Raw genomic sequence first — 24,043 nt, 5'->3', positions numbered from 1 at the left:
AGCGACCTCACAGATATGAACATGGGGCAGACCATGGGTGGTCTGTCGGTCATGATCAGGATTTATTTCACCTAACGTCAAGTGTACTGAATTCATAAAGAGACTATTGCCCCTGAGAAGTATCTTGCCTTGTGGTTGTGTCTCATTTTTTCAAGTTTACTTTTGCATTGGACTTTTTTTTATTGAAGGTGTTTTCTTTCCCAATTGAATTAGTGTGTTCTGCAGGGTTTTAAAGCATTTTCATGTTACTGGTACCCTTCTCATTTCACACACAGAGGGGTGAGAGTTTATGAGACTGATGCAAGTCTATTAATTTTAATGAAGAGTTACATAGAACTTGAAGAGTTCGAATTGCACAAATTTCGAGTTATGATGTTGCAGCAAGTCCCTAACTGACCCTATCTTTCAAGATATTATAAAGATACTTATCAAATTAGTTACTTGGAAATTAGCTGGTATTATCCAGACTAAAGGGCTTGCATGCTCTACAAGTAATGCAGACAGGTTGTTTTTCTGCTTCAAAATTACTTTTTAACATTATGGTTTGAACAAATAATTCTAGATGTTTCATATGATTTGAGTGCACAAATTAGTATTTGCTAACCTTGTTTATTTATTTTGTGTTTTTCAGGTAAGCTGAAGAAACTTTAATTTTAAATCTGTGGATGCAAAATGAATACAGGTAAGATACATCTAGGTAAACACACTTATTACATAATGCATAAATATTATTAAATAATATTAGTATCTGTTTGGTTCTAGTTGCTGCCATAAATGTATTTTTCCCCAATTAGTGTTCCAGTGATTTTGTGTGTGTATGTATAGTATGTACTGTATGTATGTGTGTGTGTGTGTGTGTATGTGATTGTGTGATTGTGTGTGTGTGTATGTGTGTATATATATATATATATATATATATATATATATATATATATATATATATATATATATATGCACAAGTAGTGGCGCTCTTCATGTAGTTCTGTGCTATATTATTAATAATAATGCTTTACTTCTGGTCTTAAAAAGTGCTAAATTGTTCATTATTCTTTAAGGAATGTCATACAAAAAGTAACACATTATGTGTTATCCATTGAGCTCCACTTCCACTCCACAATCTAAATGTTTACAAAGCTTGAGCTTACAAAATAACATCTCACAGTGTAAAGGAGTAAGTTGTAAGCTTTGTTGTCTACGTATTTAAAATCATTTTTCTAGTTTTCAGATATTTGAGTGGAAAGGGCTCCAAAGTATATATACATATGTAAATATGTGTTAATATGTATAAACATAAATACATATGTATATATACACATGTTTAGACATGTGTATATATACATTAAAGCCCTTTCCATTCAAATACCTTGTCATATACCATATACCTTTTAACCCTTATATACATTATCTGATAATAATTATTCACAAAAATATTTTAAAAAATTATACGAGTGGACACTTTGTTATAATGTATTTATGTTGTGCTTGGTACAATTTTTAATTTAGACCTAACTCTTTACCCTAGAACTTCAGTTGCGCTAAACCGACAAGCGCAAATTTTAATTTGCGCTCATGTAGTCACGTTTACTTTTACTTTGTAATATGAGTGCAAGTTTAACACAGTAGCAAAATTTCAATATCGGGCACACTAACATTAGCACAGTGTAATGAAGTAAGTTGTAAGCCTTGTTGTCTACATATCTGATGGACTGTCTGTAATAACTCTGTACTATGTTGGCTCTGGAAGCACTAAGGGCTAGATTTATCAATCCCCTGCGGCAGCAAGTTCTTGTGAGAACTTGCTCGCCGCGATTTATCAAGCAGCAGTCACCATACCGCTGCTTCCCTAACATCTTCGCCACCTCTATTGTGGCGAAATTAAATCTCCTCGGTCGAGTCCGACCGAGGAGATTGACAGCTCCTGCCCGCGCGTGATTGGCTGTGCGCGGGCAGGGGGCGGGATTGCACGCGAGCGCAAAATTTGCGCTCGTGTGCAATGTTAATTACCTGCGGGTAATTTCGCCCCGCCACAGGCGAGCTGAGGCGTACAGGGGCGCGTATACGCGCCCCTGTACGCCTCAGCGTTGATAAATCTAGCCCTAAGTCTAATGGTATTTGCCAATATTATATATGCAATTCTTATAGCATCTCTGTCATCAAGTAACACATTGCAAGCTTTTTCACCACAATATATGAACTGAGTTTGTCATCTTTTAGTGTGTGAAATGACTTCTGATTTATCACTCTGTTAGTGCTATAAGATAGTCATTTATTTGCTAGCACATGTAATCAGTTCTGGCTTGTACTGGTACTTAAAGGTGTAACTACAGTCTGTTTAGAAATTGTCAGTGCTTTTATTAGTACAAGTAGATGAATAAAGTGACTTTGTGTGTAAGTGGTTATGGTGGTGTATAACTGTACACCAAAAATAATTGTAGCTATTTGTAAAAAATGTTTGTACATTCCTGATGTAATTCTATGGAAATTTGACTATTTAGATTCCCCTAGCTATTCCATAACCCCAAAATGTGTATTTCTTAGATCTTTTGAACAAGAGGAGGGATCATTTATGCCACCAGGAATTAGCTCTGGGTTTTAAGAGGACTTTAGTTAGATAAAATGCTAAGTGCTTCGCTCAGAGATGGGTCAAAGGGTAACTTATGTGTATAAGTAGGCTAGCGATCCTTCACTAGATTATTTCGTGGGATCACTAACTGCAAGTGTTTTCTGTAAATCGTCCGCTAGCAGGGGTGTCAATCTACCCGATTGTTCGCGATCGGGCGGATTGATGTCCTCAGCCTCATAGGCGGCGTATGAGTTAAGGAGCAGCGCTCTTAAGACCATTGCTTCTTAACTCCTGTTTCCGTGCGAAAACAGGGATATACGGCCCCAATATGTCTATTTGTTTAATGTAATCTATTCAAAATGTATGTAAGACAATGACTCCGGGTACACACTGTTTATTATTATACTATCTAAGTAGAACATACTTCATGTTTTATGTAATGGGATTACTTTACACAGTTGCCTAGGTCTGTTATGTAATCAGCTTACATTTACTGCTCACTCAAGTTTTCAAGCAAAATATCTGAAAGCCTCTACATGAATTATACTGAATGAACTGAAAAAGTAAAAATTAAAGTGCTATTGTAGTAGAAAAATTACATGCTCTACTTTGTTAGAGCGTGTAATTTTAACAATAGTAACCCCTGCACCTCTATGTATTTAACCCTCACAAATGGGTTAAACATTGTGTAGAAGTACTGCTTGGGACCCGCAAAGCACTGCATGCCCCAAGTGGAAACTGACACTAATACAGTCAGCAGCACTAGTTACACAGCTGCGTCATGTGACTAGTGCTGCTGATCCAATCTGCGTGGGATCAGCAGTGCTCTGCAGCTCACAAATGGTACTTCTATTATGTGTTTAACCTATTTTGGGGGCAAAAAGCACAGGATTGCAGGGTCACTAGTATAAATTAGAGCACATAATTTTTTTACTATAATGATCCTTTAACATTCCTACAAAAGATGGAAGTATTGACATTTTGATGTACAAATAACAAAGTTCACTTTATTTTCCCTTTTATTTAGCTAGTGCTTTTTTTGGGGGTGGGTTTACATTTTGTACAACCATGGTGCAATGCATTCTGGTAGTGTTTTTTATCTTGGCTGTCACTATATTGGGTCACATGTATGGGCGATTACACAGAAGGTGTTTAGAGCATGGGCAGAAGTTCTCTGAGTCACAACCTATACGGACTGTTAGCTCTATTAAGGAAAGTGCTTTTCTCAATAGAAAAAAAGAAGTGCAAAGAACACTTTTCTACAGCAAATGTTTTATATGTAAACATGCCTTGATTTTGTTTTTAAGACTGTGTTGCACATTGTCTTCAAGGAGTGCCTGGTAAAACTACACAAAAAAAAGAAAATAATCTTCTCATATGCTTGCAAGGAGCTAGATTTCAGTGAAGTATATTAATTAAAGGGTCAGTAAACGTAAAAAATAATGTTACATAACTCTGCACTGTTTGTTGTAACATTATCCTAGCGACACCTTAAAAAACAAGAGATTGAGAGATCCCCCCCACCCAGGTATACTTACCGTCCGTTCTGATTTTTTTTTTTTCTTCTTCTCAGAAGTGTAATCACGCGTGCGCGCCTGATCGTGGCATAGAACTAAATTTATCATGCTACCGGCTTTACCCAGAAAAAGGAGCTGTATTTAGTTCAATGGTAAATCTACATTCAGTTCAATGATAAATCTCTCAATCTCTCTTGCTTTTTTAAGGTGTCACTAGGATAAAGTTACGTAATTCTGCACATAGTGCAGAATTATGTATCACTATTTTTTACATTTACTGTCCCTTTAAGAGAAAGAGGTATATTTTATAATAGAAGTAAATTGGGGAAAAAAATAATTTCATCCTCTATACAAATTATAATTCTGACTTCAATATCCCTTTAAAACATGGGGTAATTGACTTTAATAAACACATTGAGTATATTCTGCCTAACATTTTAATTGGAAACAGAAATGTATCCACTGGGAATAATGTGCTATTTAAACAACACTATCTGTCTAGGGGTTTTCAAGCACTCTAGAGGGAAATTTTATTACTGAAGGTTATAAAAAAATATGTGAAGTTATAGCACCACATACAGAGATTTTAATAATGTTTGTTTTATTTTGGTTTGCTATATTGTTGTTGGGTTTTTTTTGTTCATGGATTTTTCATGTTAGCTTTAAAGGGACATGAAGCCCATATTTTTTTCTTTCATGATTCAGATGGAGCATTCAGTTTTAAAGAACCTTCTATTTTACTTCTATTATCAGATTTGTTTCATTCTCTTTGTATCCTCTGTTGAATGAGCAGCAATGCACTACTCGGAGCTAGCCCAACACACCTGGTAAGCCAATGACAGTAGTCATAAATGAGCAGCCACCAATCAGCAGCTAGCTCCCAGCAGTGCTTTGTGGCTCCTGATCCTACCTAAGTGTGATTTTCAATTAAGAAAACCAATAGAACGAAGCAAATTAGATAATAGATGTAAATTGGAAAGTTGTTTAAAATTGTATTCTCTGTCTAACTCATCTCAGTTAAATTTTGACTTTACTGTCCCTTTAAGTTATTTTGTTAAAAGCAGTAGTTTGACTTTTTGATAAATATCGGCATTTACACATTAGCTCTATCGTGATGATAAGCAGTTTATATTTCTTGGGCAACTGAAGCGGGCATTTCATCTGCAGATTTGTGTAAGGCAGCGGTATGGGCTTTTTTCTTAAAACTTATTAGATATTGTTACCTAGATGAGGAGAAATATGGGACAAGAGTGATTCCCTCTAAATAGGATGACGTTTTCAGTCATTTTTAAGCAATGCTGTCGTATGCTTTTTTAATTATTATTTTGCCTACCCTTATTTTTTTCATATTTAAAAATCATTAGTGTTCTGCTATGGGGAAGACGAGACAACTTGAATTTAAATCAAACTAATGCTAGTTTCAATATCTTGGCTCGTATACATAAGTACTTGCCAAGCTTCTCTCCTTACCCTGTCCCTACTCTTTAAGGGATACTAAACCCAGGATTCAGATAGAACAGCAATTTTAAGCAACTTTCTAATTTACTCCTATTATCAATTTTTCTTTGTTCTCTTGCTATCTTTATTTAAAAAGCAGGAATGTAAAGCTTAGAAGCCAGCCCATTTTAGGTTTAGCACCCTTAAAAGCACTTGCTTATTGGTGACTACATTCAGCCAAACAATAAGCAAGTGTAACCCAGGTTCTGAACCAAAAATGGGCCCGGCTCCTAAGCTTTACATTCCTGCTTTTTAAATAAAGATAGCAAGAGGACAAAGAAAATTTGATAATAGGAGTAAATTAAAAAGTATCTGAATCATTAAAGAAAAAAAATGGATTAAGTATGCCTTTAAATACAATAGGACAGTCAGTGTTTTGCGCTAAATTGCAGCTCACTTTGTCATCAAAGGGTTAAAGGGACACTGTACACTAGATTTTTTTTGCATAAATATTTTTTAGATGAACCATTTATATAGCCCATCTGGGGGTGCTTTTGTAACAAGTAAAGGTTTGCTTATTTTTTAATAACATTGTGCTGATTCAGACTCTTAATCAAGCCCCAAAGTATCAGATGTAAACCCAGGTCTACAGATTATTGCTGCTATTGCTTGTGTAATCTGTTTCTTCATATGCAGGGGAGGGGGGAGTGTCTGCTTTTCAACTCCCACCCCTTTTTTACTGGGTGTCCCAGCCTAACATCATCAATAGTGCTAAACTGTGAGCTTCTAAGTAAGTTTTAAAAGGTTTTATACTAGATTTTTACATCAGTATTTGTACATATTCTTCTTTATAGTAGTGTCTACTACATGCAGTTATATGAAAAGTGGTGAACACTGTCCCTTGAAGGTACAATATAATGGGCCTGTTCCTAAACTGTGTGCACAGTGCATACATAGCAATTAATGGCCCCATATGCTGCTAGACCTACATATACTGAGGGTGTTTGATCAGTGCTTAGTAATTTTAGCTACAAGCAGTAAACTGTTATGATTACAATAGATGGTACCATATATATTTACAATTTTAATATTCATTCCATTTTATATGCATAAACCATAAAATTGTCTCGCACATTATTTTTTTATTTACACATCAGTCATATGATATTTAGATGGTCATTTGAAAAATAAGAGCTCTTCTATTTTCCTTGACGACTCCTTTTTATAAAGTTAAATTGTTAGTTTTTCATGTAATGAGGATGGTTTCACCACAAAGGTTTGATATCTAGAAGCTTATAGGTGTCCTTGTTTGAAATAGGAGATTCTCCTAATTTAATTGAAATTCGAGGTCTAATGGGTATATAGGTTTGTACAGATAAGTAAACTTTCAGAACAGTTTCACATCTAAATTTGATGCATAGTGGGTCATGATACTGCTTTGCTCACCTTGATCACCTATGACATAAAGGGACATTTTAATATCCCTTTATGGCATTTAGTTGAGGATTCTTTTCCTGTATAACCCCAGATGTGCCTCGATGTGGGATTACATTTTCCTCCTTAAAGGGACACTAATCCCACATTTTTTCTTTAATGATTCAGATAGAGCATGCAATTTTAAGCAACTTTCTAATTTACTCCTATTATCAATTTTTCTTTGTCCTCTTGTTATCTTTATTTAAAAAGCAGGTCTGTAAAGCTGGCTCATTTTTGGTTGAGAACCTGGTTTATGCTTGTTTATTGGTTTGCTAACTGAAACCACCAATAAGCAAGCGCTATCCAGGGTGCTGAACCTAAAATGGACTGATTTCTAAGCTTTAAATTCCTGCTTTTTAAAAGAAGATAGCAAGAGAGCAAAGAAAAATTGATAGCAATAGTAAATTAGAAAGTTGATTAAAATTGCATGCTCTATCCGAATCATTAAAGAAAAAAATTGGGTGTAGTATCCCTTTAAATAGAGAATAAATTGATCACTTTAAATTGGGAGATAAAAATTTACTAGTTAAAAAACAAAACAAAACAACAAAAGAAAACATTTTAAAACTTAGCTATTTGTTTGGTTTCTATGCAAAGGTATATTTTCTCCAGCTCTTAACATAATTGGGGGTTTAGTCTAGAAAAAAAGTATTTTTTATCCCTAAGATTCTCTTTCTCATGAGGTAAAGCCAGACAATTGGTCAGTTATAATGTTTTTGCTGTAATATTACGGGGGCTTGTGTATTTACCTTGCCATATTATAATGCTTTTTTTTCTACAAATGAAGCACTAATAAAGCAATGCAACTGTCATTCTTCTATTCACTTATATAATCTTGATATTGGATCAACTGGTTAAGTAGTGAAATAAATTAGATTCTTACTTAAGGTGAAAAATAACTTTAGCAGTAAATACAGAAATCAATGGAAGGCAAATCAGATGGAGACTGTATACTAGCTGACCAAATTATGATAGAGGTGAAGCAGCATTTGGATAATTTAAGCTCAGTACAGTAAATGTAAAATGGAGTGGCTGAATAATCTGATTATATAATATTCGTTCAGAAAATTAAAAACAAGGTACCTGGAACAAGAGTTACTGTAAGATGGCTAAGAACAAGTGGTTATTGTAGCTTTCTTAACTTTTGAGTTGTTTGCCTTAATGAGGACAATTCTTTTACCAACAAATACAATTACAGTTGATTCCTATAATGCATTGCATTAAATATATATATACCTTGAGCTTTATTTTCAGTTAAAGTAAGCATAATAATTGACCCCATTGCTTTCCTGCATTTTACCATCCTACACTTTCATAGCTACCATGTGAGGCCTAGTTTCCATTGCGATTGGAAACTGGTGGTAAAAACATGTATTAAAGTCTGTAGAGAATTTTTATGTCACCACCAGTTTCCAAACTTTACCACGTCAATGGAAACTAGGCCTGAGTCTGCAATGTTTAATAACGATATACAAACACTCCAAGTTTAATCATGCATAAATTATGGTGGTGATGTCTCTTGTTTGCATAAAAGCAATGGATAATCATACAGATTACTCCGTTGGTTTGGTGTGCTTTGTGTTACACAATGCTACGTTTGCTAACCAATGTGGCTCCTTTTGCTTACACACATTTTGCATATTTCCTTTCTGCACAGTATACCCATGCTATGGTCTTGCATGTGCTTCTCTGTTTGTCTTTTGGCTTGCATCAATATCATCTTGTGTGCTTCCAGATAGCGGTGGATGTGCTCGCAAACGTGCTGCAATGTCTGTCACACTAACAGCCGTGAAGAGAGTTCAGAGTTCTCCAAACCTATTGGCTTCAGGTATAGAAACTAACCAAAATGTACACTGCATCCTTTATAGCCGGATGCAGCTCGATGTGCCACCTCAATGTTACACCTAATATGCTTTAGGACTGCACTGAAATTAATCAGTTTACAGATCATCAGAAGCTCCAGCATGGACATTGTTGCTGCTTGAATGACAAAAAAACAAAACATTGTTACCAAGAGAGCTTTGATTTATTTATTTTTATTAACTAGTAATTGGTATTATAACTTGATCAGTTGTCCCGGTTTTTGTTTTGCATATATTTATTGTATGGGGTAAGTTAAGTGTGAATGTTTTAATGGAGAAGTCTAAATGTAAAAAAGGACAAAAGGATTGGCACTGTGTTCTAGTATAAAGCAGGTTTATAAGGCTATGTAACCAGGTGCTACCGTGCCTTTAAGTAAGATACTATAAACAGAACACATGGAAAAAGAGATATTGTAGGTGCCAAAAACCTACAAAGTCTATTCAAAATAGTTCAAAGGGAAAAGTATAATTTCAATAATTCAAGAATAGGGCTTGCTTCACTTTGAGACATCTTGCCTGGTAGAAGCCTACCTCTAGGCTTGCTCAAAACATAAGTTGCCTGAGGTTGCCAAGTCTCTGGCGCTTTTAAAAAGGAAAGTACTTTGGAGCCTACTTAACGCTATAGCATATTTTAAAGAAATATCTTTTTAAAATATATTTTAACCAATCAAAATGCATTATCTTCAAACTACTTGAGAGAGGATTAAAACATAACATTGAAAGAAACCAGTATCGTATTTTAATTTTTGAATATTTTTCTAATCGTATTCAATTTTGCAATTAAATATTGCCTTAGTATGGATCCTAAGCATCTATCCTAAAAGAGCTTATATCAAATAAAGAAACTTTTTTGAGCAAAAGGCATATTTGCCCCCCCCCCTTTTTTTTTGTGCTTTTTTAATTTAAATTAGCAAAATAAACACATTTATTTTGTTTTCTTTTTGCAATAAAATTATTAATGTTATTTGATTTTCTTCTTAAATAGAAAGAGTCCACAGCTGCATTCATTACTTTTGGGAATTAAGAACCTGGCCACCAGGAGGAGGCAAAGACACCCCAGCTAAAGGCTTAAATACTCCTCCCACTCCCCTCATCCCCCAGTCATTCTTTGCCTTTCGTCCCAGGAGGTTGGCAGTGAAGTGTCCGAATTTTTGTTTTTTTGTCTCTTATGGAGGGTAGTACTCTTTGGCATGGGACAGGAGTTTTAAGTAGTCCTGTCAGTCTCTTAGTGAGGACTTGGATGAAAGTTAGAGTCCGGAGATGCAGGGCGAGTCTTTCTGCGAAACCATCCCGACTCATATTAACAGCTCCTCAAGCAATCGGCGCTGTCGAACTTCGCTCCGCTGCCTGCTTTCTTCTCTAAAGTCCATGGCGGAGGTGATGCCACTATTCATCACACTGGAAAGGCCGTGTTCCTGTTCCACGGCGTAGATTCCGGTAAGATCGTTTTATTTTACTTTATCGTCAATGTACTGTAATGTGAATGTTTTTCCCCAGAGGCTACATCACCTTTCAGGTTTAACTATATGACATATGGGTCTCAGTGAGTCTCCATTAGTATCCTGGAATTGAGGGTTAATATCTCCTGGGGGGGGGGGGGTATTAAACAGGGGGGTTTATATTCATGTTTATGTGATTCAACCTGCTTATGTGTGATGTTTATGGGCTCGTGGTTGGAACTTTGAGGCCTTTGGAAGTGAGGCAGCCTTTTAGTTGGGTGTGCTTTTTTGGACTGTACGGTTCACCTTGTGTTCGGGCGTGGTTTGTTCCATTCCCCATTTCCGCATTCCTGACCGTGTGGCAAAGGGAATATTCTAGTCCGCAGGGGTCTGGTCATAGGAGGTGGTGAGTGCCCCAGCCACTGTTGGTGTCGGGTGGTGTTTTTGTTTTAATACTTTAGTCCATATTGATATTTCCTCTATCCAGTTATGGAGGATTCTGATGCTGAGACTGTGCTCATTTCAGATTCAGTTACAGAGGATTCTGATACCGAGACTATTTTGATTTCAGATTCTGTGTCCGGTAATGAATCCGGATTGGCCTCGTTGACACATGTCGACCAGTTTTGTTCCGTATGCCATATTAGAGCGCCTGTTTCCTCGGGCTTGGGGAATCAGGGGCCTGCTGAGCCATCCTCTTCTGGGGGTCCCGTCCTCCAGTAGGTGAGTTTACTACCAATTCATACTTCTACACATGCGGGTACCCCAGTTTATGGTTCCTCCATGCGGGGTGGCGTGTTCCCCCTGGAGGTTGCAGAACGTTTTCGCTTCCAGAAAATGTTAGCGATGGTCCGTCTGCAGAGTCCAGACGTATGTTTGAGTTTGTGCTCGTGCCCTATTGTCCCGACTCCCGGGTCTTCCGCCTTGGGGTGGGCCTCTACAGATCCCCGCGGGTGTTGTGCCTTTCATTATAGGATTGTGCGCCTTAGCGTGTTGCTTAGACATCTTTTTCAGTTATTGAATGACCCTATCATTAACAGATATGGTGCACCTCATTAGACATGGAGGTTATCTCCTGTTTGTCATTTGTTTGAGATCTTTCCCAGTTTTTTTGACAGATAGGGCTCTGTTTGGCTGGTCCTGCGGGTAGGGCTGTGTCTTTTGGGCGTTAACCTTCGGGTTGCCTTATATTTTATTTTGTATCCGATGGGATGTCTTTTATTTGTGTTTGTTTCCTTCAAGAACCATCTGGGATTGATACTCTTTGTTACTTCTCCGGAAGTTGTTTGGACACATTAGTCCTATGTTTAATAATGTCTGTTTTCTGTTTTTCCCCAATGTGGGAGAATTTATGCAGCTTGCCGATTAGGACCCTGAGTACAGGCTGGTCCTGTCGGGTTTGTTCGGTTTTGTGGATGTTCAGACACGTGGCGCTGTTTCTGCTGGACTGGTTCGGTAGTAGTGCCGAGTGCTCAAGTTATCATTGTTTTTTATGTTCAACTAAGCATTCGAGAGGGGTTCGCGAGGCGGAAAAGGATTGTTTCAGTCCTTATAGCCTTCAGTCATAGATGACCAGACAGGGGAGGGTTCCGCTGCGCCACTCTATCTGACATCTGATTTCATCAGGACCTAGAGTTTCCTCCTCCATGTGGGGGAGGGCTGGCAGGCGTAGCACCCCATTACCACTGGTTGAGTGGTTTGGCCTTCAGTTTTAGGCTTCTGGATGGTCCTATTGGGGCTTGATCCAACAACTTGTAGGATAGCTGTACAGCATGTGGAAGGTTTTCTATTTTGAAACCTATTGCAGATTTTGGCACCTTAAGGGGGTGCGTGTAAGCTGTTTCAAGTGTGTCTAGATAAGACTCTTCTCTTGGCTGCGTAGGGTCTGTCTGTGTTATAATGAGACCTTTGGGTCTTCTTCCATTGTCTCCGGGTGGTTAGATCTCCTTTTGGGGATCTGTGTTCTGGACGTTGATTGATCCCTGTGGGGACTTGCTTAGCTCGGGGTTTACCGGAGCTGGGAAGGTTTAGCCCCTGTGTCCTCTGTCTGTGTGGAGGTGATGGGGAGACTAGCCCTGCTAGTAGGGTTTTGGGACCTCGAGGTATCCCTTCTGTTGTCCTGAGGCCTTGTGAAATCCCTTCCTTTGACTTCTAGCCTTGCTCCTTGGAGAGTTGGACTTTATCTAGGGGTAGTTCCTTTCTTTGGTCGGGGCTTTCAAGTTCTCTTTGCTGTCCGGATTCTCTGGATATGCTCCATTCCCTTTGTCTGTTTGTTTTTTTTGGCCAGTCGAGGTGTTTAGTTTCAGGGTATAGTTGCCTGAACTATTCGGTACCCGTACCTGTTTTTCTCCTGAGTCTTCCTCTTTCTGGGGCTTTGCTCCTGTCCCAGTTTTGGGTTGTTTTGGATCTCAGGGCTGGTCGGGATGTTCCACGATGGTGGGAACTGTAGCTATGTCCTTGCTCCATGTAACGGACCGGGTCAGGGTTGGCCCTTTTATTGGAGTATTTATTACTCCTTGCCACAGTGTAACCCATGTCATCTGGGGTCAGCTGGGTGGCTTGCGCCTCAAAAATGTGGGTTTCTACCCAGCTGCTGGTGCTGCATTCCAGTTTCTGGTGCGCCTTAGGGTTGCATTCCCCTGTTAGTTTGCCAGTATACCCGTGAATTCTCTACTCTGCAGGTGAATGGGTTGGCTGTGCCTCTGTTGTGCGAAACACTTGTGAGGTAGTTCTCTCTAGGACATTTGCTGGATTTTTTCTTCCCGTTTAGCCGGTGGCTTCAGGCCTTTAAAACGGTTATTGCCCTTCCGGCCTCTTCCCTTTTTCTTTAGGGGATATTCTCTTCTTAGGGAGACAGAGTCCTTACTTGGGGCTTCTCCTGGTCGGGAAGTGGAAGGTGGACTTGGTTCCACCTGGAACCTTGCTTGTTCCATGTCGGATTGAGGGGCCTGTTTGATAGATCCTTAGGTCTATGGCCTTGAATGGTTTCAGAGTAGGGTTGTACTTGTACTCTGGGGGGGTGGCTTTGCCATCTTTACGCTCGTTCCTGTACCAGTTTCTGGATTTTTGTTCCCTTATATTGGTGGCCCAGCTGGGTATGCAGGTCAGGATGACCGAGTGGTTTATGGGTCACAGTATCCTTTGGGATGTGTGAGCTTGCTGAATCTATTCTGATAGATCAGTCTGCTAGGAGATGGTTTTTCCTTTCTCCTTGTTCCTTTGACAGGAGACGGTTTCCTCTTCCTTTGAGTTCTGAGGGTATTCTCTCCTTCTCGGGGGGCCTCGATGGAGGCTTTGTGTTCCCCTTTTTAGGGACCTGTGAGTAGGTCTGGCGGCTTAGGTTGCCTGGAGCGTGCCCTCTGTCGGGGATGTTTTGTGCGGTCTGTTTCTTGATGACTGCTTCTTCTTCCTTGCAAGCTTCTTCTGTGTCGTCCTGTTAGGGACTCTGTGTTCTCGAACTTGGGGTTTAGTCTGGGTCTGTTACACACTCTTTCACGGTCAAATACTTAGGTATTATAAGGCAGGAGCTGGGAGGTTTTTGCCTCTTTAGTTGCGTTCCTTGCTTGCAGGATGTTGGGGAGACGTCTTTTGGTCTCTATGCCCGGTTTTACCCCGGGTTTCTCCTGGTATAGGCATGGCCTCCTTCCCTGTTTGGGTTTATTTGGGTCTCTATGTGTTATGCCCACTCTTGGAGATGCTGTTTTTGTATTAAGGGGCCTTTCGGTTTTCTCGGTCCTCCTTTGCCTTGTTCCCCTTGAGGATTTTGGCTGTTTTACCGTTCATTTGGGAGGGGTGAGTGGGGGGGGGCATCTTTTGGGCAAAGGTGTCTCTTGGAGGACTATTGGTTCAGTCGAGTCCATTTTGCGGTCTCTAGTTTTGCTCTGGACTGGCTGCGAGTCAGTGTCACTGGGGCTTTTCCTTTGAAATTTTTTCTCGGCTTCGGACGAAGCAGGATTTTTTATCTTTTTTTTACCTTCCCGTCTTAGCATTCAGTGTCCTCTATAGCTTGGGTATTGTTTCCCAAAAGTAATGAATGCAGCTGTGGACTCTTTTCATTTAAGAAGAAAAACATAAATTATGCTTACCTGATAATTTCCTTTTCTTCTGATGGAAAGAGTCCACAGCTCCCCACCCGTAATTTTATGTGGGGCGTCCTTATATTCTTCTGACACTTTTTCACCCTGATATCTCTTCTACTGTTCCTTGTTCCTCGGCAGAATGACTGGTGGATGAGGGGAGTGGGAGGGTATTTAAGCCTTTGGCTGGGGTGTCTTTGCCTCCTCCTGGTGATTCTTAATTCCCAAAAGTAATGAATGCAGCTGTGGTCTCTTTCCATCAGAAGAAAAGGAAATTATCAGGTAAGCATAATTTATGTTTTTATGATTCCATATTCACATTTCTCATATTTTCTTATGTCTCTAAATTAAATATAAACAACATTTTTTGTCCATTGGGCTGCACACTGAATCCATTTGATTTAATTTCTTAAAAGTTAATTTATAGTGACCCATCTGATTCCACGTTTCATAATTTCTATTTCCCAACCTTTTAGATTATTAGTATTGGAATTGTGGCATTCCAAAAGTGTTTGGCCGCAGTTTTTTTTATTTTTTTTATTTCTTGCTTGATCATTTCTGATATTAAATAGATCCTCAGTAACTAATAATCTAGTTGCCAATCCAACATTGGGCCAGATTATGAGTTGAGTGCAAAATATTGCTTACACGCTAGTATTACAAGTTATGTGCAATACGAACGCAAACTCTCTTTCACATTGCACGTAAGCATTGCACTCGAGAGAGTGCACTTCCATAGGCTCCAATGGGAGCCTCATTCTGATGTCGTCATACACGGCACAGAACCTAAGCAAAGCAAAGGGGGTAAGCAGCGCAACAATTTTAAATATATATGAATATATGCATATATTAACATAAATATATGTGTACCTGTATATAAGCAAATACATATATATTTACTGGGAACGCTTCACAGCCGACAACTTTTAACCCCTTAAAACTAGTGCAGTATTTTTTATGACAAAACAAATGTTACATTTTTTTCATCAAAAAATAAAAGAACCTCTTTTCATTGTTGGAGTCCAAAACTGCTGAGGCCACTAACTATAGTAATGTGTAAAGCTTCCCTTCATAAGAACCCCAGAGTCTTGGAAAACCTCGGGCAATAGCTTTCTCTGAGTGAAGTGAGCCCAGAGAGAGACTTCTTCTTGGCAAGGAGTTTCAAAGTGAAGAACACTTTTTCTTTTAAAATATTTTGAATAAACTCTGATTTTAGATTTTTGACCACCTGAGATCCCTCTTTTCCCCTTATTCGCCTACATTTATGAAGTCTAGATTCTGTAATCTATTGTGGAGGAGGCATAGTAATTATTGCTTGTTAGCTGACCGTTACCACTCAGCATTAAAAGGTTTAGCTCCAAGAAATGAAGCTTTTGCTGGTGGGCATAAACCACAGACTGTGAGATAGAAAAATATGTTTCTGCTGCATTAGTGCCAAATGGTATCAGATGGTGCTAGCAGATCTATTGTAATGAGAAGAAATATGCTTGGGTGAACAAGGATAAAAAGGTTACTTATCAAATACGGTCCATATGCTAAGAGCAGATTAAAAGAAAAAGACACACTGTGCATTTTATAGATGTTGCACATATATGGGAATTTTCCTTAATTAACAGCTGAAACTTTGTGAGCAGGAGGTAAGGAACAAACTGCTCAGTTTCACATACCTGTGACGCCGACTTGTCTAACCACGCAGATAGACATAATAGTGATGTGGTGTATTAGCAAAAATGTCAAATAATTCTGCCATATCAAATAGAAAAAATATTTGTACAGCGATTTTGAAGTTTTTATGAATTTATTTCTTCTGCCTTGGTCTTTGTTCTAACAATATCAAAGACAGGTTAGGTTTCTAAAACTAGAAATAAAGAAGAAAAAAATATCAGTTGGTGCAGAAGCTGATTAGTTGCATATACCCCCTCTTTAATCTAGTATGAGCTTGTAGAACATGGACTACAGACACTAAATATGCTTAGGGGTTATAATTTTCTATTCTAGGTCACCCCTTTTAAACATGAAAGTTTTTTTAGGTGCATGCGCTGTCTTCTGATACCAGTTTCACAGCTCCTATGCAACCTTACAGATGACTAATTGACCTAATGGCTACAAGCACTTGAAGGAGAGCTTGAAAAGGGGTTAAATTATGGTGATTTTAATATTTATTTAAAAAGATTTTTTTTTTATAACCATATACAGAAAATATATTATGTTTAAAACGTACACATTACTTTAATGCCTTTTAAATTCACAGGTTTATAAACATAATGGACATTTTGGGTGTTCAGCTACTTAAACTATCATTCTTTTATTATACAAATTGTATCTTTATGTATGATCTTATATGTGTGCAGACAGGCAACCAAATCATTCAGAATTCATAAAAGTTACGCAGTATATGAATTTGATTTACTTTCTTTAAAGGAACATGAAACCCCCAATGCTTCTTTCATTTATCGGATAGAGCATAGCTTTTTCTCTTGTTAAGTGTATCCAGTCCACGGATCATCCATTACTTGTGGGATATTCTCCTTCCCAACAGGAAGTTGCAAGAGGATCACCCACAGCAGAGCTGCTATATAGCTCCTCCCCTCACTGCCATACCCAGTCATTCTCTTGCAACTCTCAACTAAGATGGAGGTCGTAAGAGGACTGTGGTGTTTTATACTTAGTTTATTTCTTCAATCAAAAGTTTGTTATTTTTAAATGGTACCGGAGTGTACTGTTTATCTCAGGCAGTATTTAGAAGAAGAATCTGCCTGCGTTTTCTATGATCTTAGCAGAAGAAACTAAGATCCTTTGCTGTTCTCACATATTCTGAGGAGTGAGGTAACTTCAGAGGGGGAATAGCATGCAGGTTTTCCTGTAATAAGGTATGTGCAGTTAAAATATTTTTCTAGGGATGGAATTTGCTAGAAAATGCTGCTGATACTGAAGTAATGTAAGTAAAGCCTTAAATGCAGTGATAGCGACTGGTATCAGGCTTATTAATAGAGATACATACTCTTATAAAAGTGTATTTTAAAACGTTTGCTGGCATGTTTAATCATTTTTTACATATGTTTTGTGATAAAACTTATTGGGGCCTAGTTTTTTCCACATGGCTGGCTTGAAACAGTTCCCTGAGGCTTCCCACTGTTGCAATATGAGTGGGAGGGGCCTATTTTGGCGTTTTTTTGCACAGCAAAAATTACAGACACAGACATCCAGCTTCTTCCTGCATGATCCAGGACTTCTCTGAAGGGCTCAAAAGGCCCTTCAGGACATGGCTGCAATCATGAATAATACCCTGTCAGAGGTATTATCTAGATTGCCTGAATTAAGAGGCAAGCGCGATAGCTCTGGGGTTAAGAGAGATACAGAGCGCGCAAATGCTGTTAGAGCCATGTCTGATACTGCGTCACAGTATGCAGAACATGAGGACGAAGAGCTTCAGTCTGTGGGTGACATCTCTGACTCGGGGAAACCTGATTCAGAGATTTCTAATTTTAAATTTAAGCTTGAGAACCTCCGTGTATTGCTTGGGGAGGTATTGGCTGCTCTGAATGACTGTAACACAGTTGCAATTCCAGAGAAATTGTGTAGGCTGGATAGATACTATGCGGTGCCGGTGTGTACTGACATTTTTCCTATACCTAAAAGGCTTACAGAAATTATTAGCAAGGAGTGGGATAGACCCGGTGTGCCCTTTTCCCCACCTCCTATATTTAGAAAAATGTTTCCAATAGACGCCACTACACTGGACTTATGGCAGATGGTCCCTAAGGTGGAGGGAGCAGTTTCTACCTTAGCAAAGCGTACCACTATCCCGGTTGAGGACAGTTGTGCTTTTTCAGATCCAATGGATAAAAAATTGGAGGGTTACCTTAAAAAAATGTTTATTCAACAAGGTTTTATTTTACAGCCCCTTGCATGCATTGCGCCTGTCACTGCTGCGGCGGCATTCTGGTTTGAGGCCCTGGAAGAGGCCATCCAGACAGCTCCATTGAATGAAATTATTGACAAGCTTAGAACGCTTAAGCTAGCTAACTCGTTTATTTCTGATGCCATTGTTCATTTGACTAAACTAACGGCTAAGAATTCTGGATTCGCCATCCAGGCACGTAGGGCGCTATGGCTTAAATCCTGGTCAGCTGACGTGACTTCAAAGTCTAAATTACTCAACATTCCTTTCAAGGGGCAGACCTTATTCGGGCCTGGCTTGAAGGAAATTATTGCTGACATTACTGGAGGCAAGGGTCATACCCTTCCTCAGGACAGGGCCAAATCAAAGGCCAAACAGTCTAATTTTCGTGCCTTTCGAAATTTCAAGGCAGGAGCAGCATCAACTTCCTCCGCTTCAAAACAAGAGGGAACTGTTGCTCATTCCAGACAGACCTGGAAACCTAACCAGTCTTGGAACAAGGGCAAGCAGGCCAGAAAGCCTGCTGCTGCCCCCAAGACAGCATGAAGGAACGGCCCCCTATCCGGAAACGGATCTAGTGGGGGGCAGACTTTCTCTCTTCGCCCAGGAGTGGGCAAGAGATGTTCAGGATCCCTGGGCGTTGGAGATCATATCTCAGGGATATCTTCTGGACTTCAAAGCTTCTCCTCCACAAGGGAGATTTAATCTTTCAAGGTTATCAGCAAACCAGATAAAAAAAGAGGCATTCTTAAGCTGTGTGCAAAACCTCCTAGTAATGGGAGTGATCCATCCAGTTCCGCGGACGGAACAAGGACAGGGATTTTATTCAAATCTGTTTGTGGTTCCCAAGAAAGAGGGAACCTTCAGACCAATCTTGGATCTAAAGATCTTAAACAAATTCCTCAGAGTTCCATCATTCAAAATGGAAACTATTCGGACCATCCTACCCATGATCCAAGAGGGTCAGTACATGACCACAGTGGACTTAAAGGATGCCTACCTTCACATACCGATTCACAAAGATCATCATGGGTTCCTAAGGTTTGCCTTTCTAGACAGGCATTACCAATTTGTAGCTCTTCCCTTCGGGTTGGCCACTGCCCCGAGAATTTTTACAAAGGTTCTGGGCTCACTTCTGGCGGTTCTAAGACCACGAGGCATAGCGGTGGCTCCGTATCTAGACGACATCCTGATACAGGCGTCAAGCTTTCAAATTGCCAAGTCTCATACAGAGATAGTTCTGGCATTTCTGAGGTTGCATGGGTGGAAAGTGAACGTGGAAAAGAGTTCTCTATCACCACTCACAAGAGTCTCCTTCCTAGGGACTCTGATAGATTCTGTAGAGATGAAAATTTACCTGACGGAGTCCAGGTTATCAAAACTTCTAAATACTTGCCGTGTCCTTCATTCCATTCCACGCCCGTCAGTGGCTCAGTGCATGGAAGTAATCGGCTTAATGGTAGCGGCAATGGACATAGTGCCATTTGCGCGCCTGCATCTCAGACCGCTGCAATTATGCATGCTAGGTCAGTGGAATGGGGATTACTCAGATTTTTCCCCTCTACTAAATCTGGACCAAGAGACCAGAGATTCTCTTCTCTGGTGGCTTTCTCGGGTCCATCTGTCCAAGGGTATGACCTTTCGCAGGCCAGATTGGACGATTGTAACAACAGATGCCAGGCTTCTAGGTTGGGGCGCAGTCTGGAACTCCCTGAAGGCTCAGGGATCGTGGACTCAGGAGGAGAAACTCCTCCCAATAAATATTCTGGAGTTAAGAGCAATATTCAATGCTCTTCTAGCTTGTCCTCAGTTAGCAACACTGAGGTTCATCAGATTTCAATCGGACAACATCACGACTGTGGCTTACATCAACCATCAAGGGGGAACCAGGAGTTCCCTAGCGATGTTAGAAGTCTCAAAGATAATTCGCTGGGCAGAGTCTCACTCTTGCCACCTGTCAGCAATCCACATCCCAGGCGTAGAGAACTGGGAGGCGGATTTTCTAAGTCGTCAGACTTTTCATCCGGGGGAGTGGGAACTCCATCCAGAGGTGTTTGCTCAACTGGTCTATCATTGAGGCAAACCAGAACTGGATCTCCTGGCGTCTCGCCAGAATGCCAAGCTTCCTTGTTACGGATCCAGGTCCAGGGACCCGGGAGCAACGCTGATAGATGCTCTAGCAGCTCCTTGGTTCTTCAACCTGGCCTATGTGTTTCCACCGTTTCCTCTGCTCCCTCGACTGATTGCCAAAATCAAACAGGAGAGAGCATTGGTGATTCTGATAGCGCCTGCATGGCCACGCAGGACCTGGTATGCAGACCTAGTGGACATGTCATTTCTTCCACCATGGACTCTGCCTCTGAGGCAGGACCTTCTAATACAAGGTCCTTTCAATCATCCAAATCTAATTTCTCTGAGACTGACTGCATGGAGATTGAACGCTTGATTCTATCAAGGCGTGGCTTCTCCGAGTCAGTCATTGATACCTTAATACAGGCTCGGAAGCCTGTCACCAGGAAAATCTACCATAAGATATGGCGTAAATATCTTTATTGGTGTGAATCCAAAAGTTACTCATGGAGTAAGGTTAGGATTCCTAGGATATTGTCCTTTCTCCAAGAGGGTTTGGACAAAGGCTTATCAGCTAGTTTTTTAAAAGGACAGATCTCTGCTCTGTCTATTCTTTTGCACAAGCGTCTGGCAGAAGTTCCAGACGTCCAGGCATTTTGTCAGGCTTTGGTTAGGATTAAGTCTGTGTTTAAAACTGTTGCTCCCCCATGGAGCTTAAACTTGGTTCTTAAAGTTCTTCAGGGAGTTCCGTTTGAACCCCTTCATTCCATTGATATTAAACTTTTATCTTGGAAAGTTCTGTTTTTGATGGCTATTTCCTCGGCTCGAAGAGTCTCTGAGTTATCTGCCTTACATTGTGATTCTCCTTATCTGATTTTTCATTCAGACAAGGTAGTTCTGCGTACCAAACCTGGGTTTTTACCTTAGGTGGTTTCTAACAGGAATATCAATCAAGAGATTGTTGTTCCATCATTGTGTCCTAATCCTTCTTCAAAGAAGGAACGTCTTTTGCATAATCTGGACGTACTCCGTGCCTTGAAGTTTTACTTACAGGCTACTAAAGATTTTCGTCAAACATCTGCCCTGTTTGTCGTTTACTCTGGACAGAGGAGAGGTCAAAAAGCTTCGACAACCTCTCTCTCCTTTTGGCTTCGGAGCATAATACGCTTAGCCTATGAGACTGCTGGACAGCAGCCCCCTGAAAGGATTACAGCTCATTCTACTAGAGCTGTGGCTTTCACCTGGGCCTTTAAAAATGAGGCCTCTGTTGAACAGATTTGCAAGGCTGCGACTTGGTCTTCGCTTCACACCTTTTCAAAATTTTACAAATTTTACACTTTTGCTTCTTCGGAGGCTGTTTTTGGGAGAAAGGTTCTACAGGCAGTGGTTCCTTCCGTTTAAGTTCCTGCCTCGTCCCTCCCATCATCTGTGTACTTTAGCTTTGGTATTGGTATCCCACAAGTAATGGATGATCCGTGGACTGGATACACTTAACAAGAGAAAACATAATTTATGCTTACCTGATAAATTTATTTCTCTTGTACTGTATCCAGTCCACGGCCCGCCCTGTCCTTTTAAGGCAGGTCTAAATTTTAATTAAACTACAGTCACCACTGCACCCTATGGTTTCTCCTTTCTCGTCTTGTTTCGGTCGAATGACTGGATATGGCATTGAGGGGAGGAGCTATATAGCAGCTCTGCTGTGGGTGATCCTCTTGCAACTTCCTGTTGGGAAGGAGAATATCCCACAAGTAATGGATGATCCGTGGACTGGATACACTACAAGAGAAATAAATTTATCAGGTAAGCATAAATTATGTATTTTCCAATTTACTTCTATTATCAACTTTGCTTCATTCCCTTTGTATCCTTTATTAAAGGAGCAGCAATGCACTACTGGGAGACACATCAGTAAACCAATAACAAGAGGCATATACTGTATGTGCAGCCACCAATCAGCAGCTAGCTCTCAGCTCCTGAGCCTACCTAGGAATACTTTTCAACAAAGAATATATATAAAACTAAGCAAATTAGATACTTGAAGTAGATTGGAAAGTTGTTTAAAATTGTATGCTCTATTAGAATCATGAAGGGAAGATTTGGGGTTTTGTGTCCCTTTAAGATATTTCATAGCCGCACACAATAGAATTAAACCATAACGGTTGTAAGTCTTAGCCAATTAGGTGACAGTATATTTAAGCAAGTCCACAGCAATCTTCTTAATTTGAAACTTCACAAAGGGTTTAGAACTCTTTGTATAGAACTCAACAACTTGACTATGCTGCATGTGGTTCAATAAAACCAGAAGGCTTTACAACTTCAAGTCTGTAAGATACAAGGTGCAGCTGACTGCAGGAAGAAGTTGTCACCAACAAGCTTGACAAATGCAATTCAAACTAGGAAAAATCAGAGGAGAAAAGCAACAATATGTGTACTTTACACTAAATAAATTAATTAGTTAATTAACATGGCAGCTTCCAGGGAGCAGCACAGAAAAAGGAATTCTGGGAGCTTTCATGTAGAACTCTTATGTGCTGTCATATTAGTTTGTGCATATTAGCATTAAATCATATATTTACTTTAGCAAAATACTAATTGTTTACATTATAAATATCCAGTAGTAGCTGGTCCAGATTTTATGCTGTGCAAAGCTTGTTCCACAAGTTTCCACTATTGCTGCACAACTAACCTTTGGTTATATGGTCTTGCTGCACATATGGTATGAAGTATAATCTGGACATCAGCCTCACATGCAGAGGCAATGGAGATAACTTGTAAGAGCAGATATATAACAAACAATATACAATGTGTAGATGCAGAGCTTGCAGTCAGACAGATAAAAAGGTGTTGTCTATGACAGCCAAGGCAGCCACATTGGTGCTACTGTTTTAATAGCTCTTAGCAGGACTTAACCATAAAGCAATCATTCAATATTTGTATAGGCTGTAAAATGGTTTACTGATGTATTATGTGCATATGGCATCTAACAGAAGAAAATTTTTGAAAAACAAGCCTGGTCTAACAGCTACCCTTAGCTATGTTATCTGACAATAGGGCTTCTCAATTCTAGTCCATAGGACACCAAACCATACTATCTCTGTGCTTTGTGATCAGTGCTACTTGCAAGCAGAGCAATCCTAAAACCAGGGTTGAGAAACACTACTCTAGCCAATAAATGCATATAATATGCCTACAAGAATAGGGCAGCTAAAATGGGGCTCTGTTGTAGGGCCTGTTGGCCTTAACGGTCTAGACCAAAATAAACTTTCATGATTCAGATAGAGAATGTAATTTTAAACAATTTTCCAATTTACTTTTATCACCAATTTTGCTTTGTTCAATTAATATTCTTAGTTAAAAGCTAAACCTAGGAGGTTCATTTGCTAATTTCTAAGCCCTTGAAGGCCGCCTCTTCTCTCAGGGCATTTTGACAGTTTTTCTCCACTAGAGGGTGTTAGTTCATGTGTGTCATATAGATAACACTGTGCTCACGCACGTGGAGTTCCAGGGAGCCAGCTCTGATTGGCTAAAATGGATTTCTGTCAAAAGAACTGAAATAAGGGGGCAGTTTTCAGAGGCTTAGATACAAGGTAATCACAGAGGTAAAAAGTGTATTTATATAACTGTGTTGGTTATGCAAAACTAGGCAATGAGTAATAAAGGGATTATCTATCTTTTTAAACAATAACAATTCTAGTATAG

General features: G+C 39.7%; 1 protein-coding gene across 1 annotated transcript in view; it reads left to right on the top strand.

Moving 5' to 3' along the window:
• SORBS2 (sorbin and SH3 domain containing 2) overlaps window positions 1-24,043 on the top strand; it is a 551,268-nt gene that overhangs the window by 155,978 nt on the left and 371,247 nt on the right. The window contains exons 2-3 of the mRNA XM_053703892.1: window positions 632-682; window positions 8,729-8,821. Of these exons, the coding sequence (XP_053559867.1) occupies window positions 673-682; window positions 8,729-8,821 (103 nt within the window). The 5' untranslated portion in view covers window positions 632-672. The remainder of the gene's footprint in view (window positions 1-631; window positions 683-8,728; window positions 8,822-24,043) is intronic.

Source organism: Bombina bombina, chromosome 2 (genome assembly GCF_027579735.1).
Source record: "Bombina bombina isolate aBomBom1 chromosome 2, aBomBom1.pri, whole genome shotgun sequence".
Classification (NCBI taxonomy): domain Eukaryota; kingdom Metazoa; phylum Chordata; class Amphibia; order Anura; family Bombinatoridae; genus Bombina; species Bombina bombina.
The sequence above is the reverse complement of the archived record's forward strand: the minus strand, read 5'-3'. Positions and strand labels throughout refer to the sequence as shown.